Source organism: Rhincodon typus, chromosome 20, assembly GCF_021869965.1.
Source record: "Rhincodon typus isolate 14 chromosome 20, sRhiTyp1.1, whole genome shotgun sequence".
In the NCBI taxonomy this organism is placed as follows: domain Eukaryota; kingdom Metazoa; phylum Chordata; class Chondrichthyes; order Orectolobiformes; family Rhincodontidae; genus Rhincodon; species Rhincodon typus.
In genome coordinates, this window is record NC_063351.1 from 28,018,136 (window position 1) to 28,022,286 (window position 4,151).

The following is a 4,151-nucleotide window of genomic DNA, read 5'->3' on the forward strand; positions in this document are numbered from 1 at the left end:
AATGCCAACAATGCTACATAAAGATGTTTTAACATACTGTGTTAAAGTCGAGTTTGATTCTCGTGAAAACCTCACTTTCCGTTTGTACTCATGCACATACATAAGTACAGAGTACGTTATATTGCGTAGTACTATACAATGGAAAATTTGAAATTATCATAACCTTCCTGCTGCCACGCATCATATTGAGGAGATGTTACTATTTTTAAAATAATTTGTTTAATGAAAATAATAGATCACACACTGCTTTTTTTCTGACAGATTGGCGTATGCTCTATGTTTTCGGAAACTGTAAATTCGCTGTCTTATGTTCTACACTATTGTTCAAATGTCTTGACTGCTTTGTTATGCAACATGTTTATAACAATAACATTAAAAATCCATATGCACTTTCCAAATACAAGAACAGCTTATGTTATTTCAATTAAAATTCAATTGAGTAAAAATATAACCGAAATACCATGTTTCATAAAGAGGGTAAAAAAATCAATAGAAAAAAATGGGTTTTTTTTATTAAAATGTAATAGAAGCACAATGATCTTTGGCGAACATACTCCTATAATCTTAAGAACGGGTAATTAAATGATAAACGATAAATATTATCGTAATTTGTTTTATGCTGATAGATAATAGATTTCTTGCAAAAAGGTGTGGAGTTTCAAACTGGCCTAAGCATCACATTAACGAATCATATGTTGATCAGCAATTTCAACAATTGTTGAAAATAATAATTATTCATTTTAGAAACTTATCAGTAATGTAAAATGCCTATTTTCACCAAGGAGAAATGTGAATATATGTGGTGCATGACCGTAATAAAAATACACATAAACCACGTGAAAATTACTCCTCCGGATATTCTTAATTATTTGTTGCATCCAAAATGTATTAATGTGTCTAAATTATTATAATAAATATATTAAATTTAAATTTTAAGAGACGCACAACGCTAATTTGTCTATGATAAATGTAATTTTCTGTCACGCCATAGTTAGTTCAAAAATTCAATCTTTGCCCTTTTCTATTATTTAAGATTGTCATTCTGTTGCCGTGAACAATGAAATACGGTTTAACATTTTTGAAACTGAGTTTAATAGAGCGAAAAGATGCCTTTATAAATTATTTAAATTAAAAAACATTGCCTCTCAAAATTTTAAGTGAACATCCTAAATTAATCTTACCTTTACCCAATATATTATTCTGAACATTCTAACCTCAACTTATTCCTTATACTAAAGGTACTGAATTTAAGAGTAAGCAAATTATCTGAAGTATCCATTATTGTACGTCGTTATTGCATTATTACTTCTAGGTTTCAGTTTTTTATGTTATTTTCGTCATACAAATTATATGATTGGAAAGTACTGCTGGTGAAAATTCGGAACTATAATCTGTCGCTCAGGAACTTTCAGGCTCAGCTAAGACACATACAGGTTACTTTGTAAATACAACGTTCTGGTAACCGTGCACACAACATTCTGATATATGTTTTCTCTGTTTCAGATTTTCAATGTATTAATACACTGCATCCTTAATTGTATCTGACAATTAATAAACATTTGTCTGAGTTTCCTGTCGTAAATAACATTATGTCAGATTTTTTTCGGTGAGTGAACTAGTAACTCTCAGTGTGTAAAAAAAAACAAATGCATGTATATTTTTTCTCCTGTGTCATTGTTGCTTATTAATTGCCCCTTGTCAAAAATGCTATTATCTCAAAATGAATTCCTATCAGGAAAGTCCATTAATACCATCAGATCGGAAGGATATCGGATGGTTTCCTGTCAGACACGAAGAAATGTTCTTAAAATCCACACTGTAATGTTTTCTTCATGTGTGTTTTTCATATTCTGATCGTTATATTCATATTAACATTTTTATCATAATGCAATTTTAAGAAGTGTCTTATTTTCAAATAAAAACTGCAAATAATCCATATATACACTGTATATTTAATACAATTTATAGAGAAGCACATTGTCTTTATAATTATGCAAGTGGCTGCATATAAGAAAGATATATTTTAAACAGATACGGATATTATATAAATATACAATTTAATTGTTAAACAGTTATAAAGATACGTGGAGCAGAAAATGTCAGTATTCGATTTTGTTGTAGAGATTGTAGAAGGGAAGAGCTGTAAGGTTGTTGCCTGGGTAGTACAAAGGAGCTGGGAATGCAATTGATCTGGGGACTGGAACCCTCAAAAGAGAATTGTCTCTGAAAACGAGAGGCATTCCGACCAGAGTCTGCGCTGACGCGTGGGCCATGTTGGCTGCCTCGAGTTCTGCTGAGAGCTGTCGCTTCCACTTGTTCCTGCGGTTCTGGAACCAGGTTTTGACCTGGGTCTCTGTGAGCTGGAGGCTGGTGGCGAGGCAGGCTCTTTCCGAGCTGCTAAGGTAACGCTTCATGTCGAAGGTGGATTCTAGTTGGTAAACTTGGCTGCGAGAGAAAACCGTGCGAGTCTTCTTCTTGGTCGGATTCCCTTGTCTGTCTCCCTCTCTTTGTCTGTCTGTTGATGTCTGCGTGCAATTTTTCTCTTTTTCTTCCTTGAAAACCTGACCATCTTGCGACAGGTACTGCTGCTGCCTTCTCTCCGCACTTTCCTGCCCAGCGGTGCCAACTCCTTTAGTATTACCTAAAAATCAAAAAAAAGGCATGTCTCAGAAATATTCTTTGTATTCCTCGTCTTTTCGCTAAAACTGTACCTCTAGAAGAAAAGAAAATTCACTCGCATTGTCTATGCGGCCAGAATAACGCACTGATACACAATCCTCCTTCATTTTAAATTCTCCTTCGTTCTGGAGTGTATAACATGCGTCACTGCCTGGAAACCTCACATGAGAAACTCCCTTTAAGTATAGTTAAAATTATACATGGTGTCAAAAAAGAATGAACTTTATTTGACACTTCATGATGAGAAAATGCATTTTCTAACTCTCTGGCTATCTATACAATTAATTAGCAAAGAACCCCAAACATGTCCCACCTGTATTTACTGTCATAATCTTGCAAAATGCCGCTGCTTGGCTCGGTTAGTCTGGCGTTGTAAACGCTCAGCTAAATATGACCACTAAGCTCATTGCCTAATTTCTATTGTAATATACTGTGCTGAATTTGATTTCAATAAATAGTCGCGTATATATGTTATTATCCAGAGTCAATATGTTGTGAATGATGGAAGAAACAGAATTGCTGTTGTCGTCTCTTACCTGGGTTCCAGTCACAAAGTAACTATTAAACCTCATTCCTTGTATTCTGTTTACTGAATAACCATGTTATTTTGTGTAACTTAGATGTCGAAAGCAAATTGTGTGAATGTTCTCTGTCCGCAGTAAAATATGAAAACCCTTTATGTTTGTCCAATGCAGTTTCACCGACTAATACCCATCCCAAATGTAAGCAGTCGGCAGATGTTATCTGATCTACCCAGACTTTCCAGCATTTTTCACTTTTTACATAAGAGTCACTGTTGACGTGGTCGATAATATTGGTGCCTGCTTGGACGTTAGCGATAATAGTGTCAGAGACGGGTATACACTCTATGAAACTATGTAAGGAGAGCGCTATAAACAAAATCTCATTTACAGGGCAAAGGCATTGTGTCCCAAATAAAATTATTTTTTTCTAAACTATTCACTGAAAGAAATTGAAGGCAATGGTGCACCGTAAATATAAAGATTCTTGCTTCACTTACTCACACAAGTGTAGCTGATAGTCTGGTGTCTGCGACAGGGCTCTGTGGGGCCAGCGTCAGAACAGAAGCAGGCGAGGTCTTTGTATCCTTCCTCGGTTAACTCTTCGTCCGAGGAGTCGGACAAACAGCGCTTCCTGGTATTTACCTTTGCATTGTCATTGCAACCTGTGCGTTCTTCCTCCGACGATGTCCCAAGTATGGACTGTATCGTAAAGCTGGAGATCGGGGCAGGGGAACACTTTGTGATGTCGTCTTTGTTGCTCATTCTGCGTTCATAAAAAAAGGAAAGAAACTTACTTACAATCGCTTGCAGGCGTGTTAGGCGGCGTAAATTGTTGTGGCTTTGTTCTGCAGTCGTTTTCCCTGAGCATGCACTGGCTGAATGCATTCTCAGCGTCCCGTAAACCTGTATTGATCTGCTGCCGAGGCAGTGGCGTTGGCTGATTTGCAT

The 4,151-nt window shown here is 36.2% G+C and overlaps 1 protein-coding gene across 1 annotated transcript; it reads right to left on the bottom strand.

Moving 5' to 3' along the window:
• Positions 1 to 1,935: 1,935 nt before the first annotated feature.
• On the bottom strand, positions 1,936 to 4,151 carry hmx2 (H6 family homeobox 2). The gene is made up of 2 exons (XM_020527483.2): positions 3,701 to 4,151; positions 1,936 to 2,641 (listed from the first exon to the last, which is right to left on the bottom strand). The coding sequence occupies exons 1-2, from the start codon at positions 4,149 to 4,151 to the stop codon at positions 2,100 to 2,102; spliced, it is 993 nt and encodes a 330-aa protein (XP_020383072.2). The 3' UTR covers positions 1,936 to 2,099.

What these genes read in the sequence shown, in the direction of transcription:
- hmx2 (XM_020527483.2), bottom strand. Translation starts at nt 4,151, where the DNA reads ATGCAAATCAGCCAACGCCACTGCCTCGGCAGCAGATCAATACAGGTT. An exon ending in TATCAGCTACACTTGTGTGA is followed by an intron (nt 2,642 to 3,700) that starts GTAAGTGAAGCA and finishes TTTGATTTTTAG; the next exon opens with GTAATACTAAAGGAGTTGGC.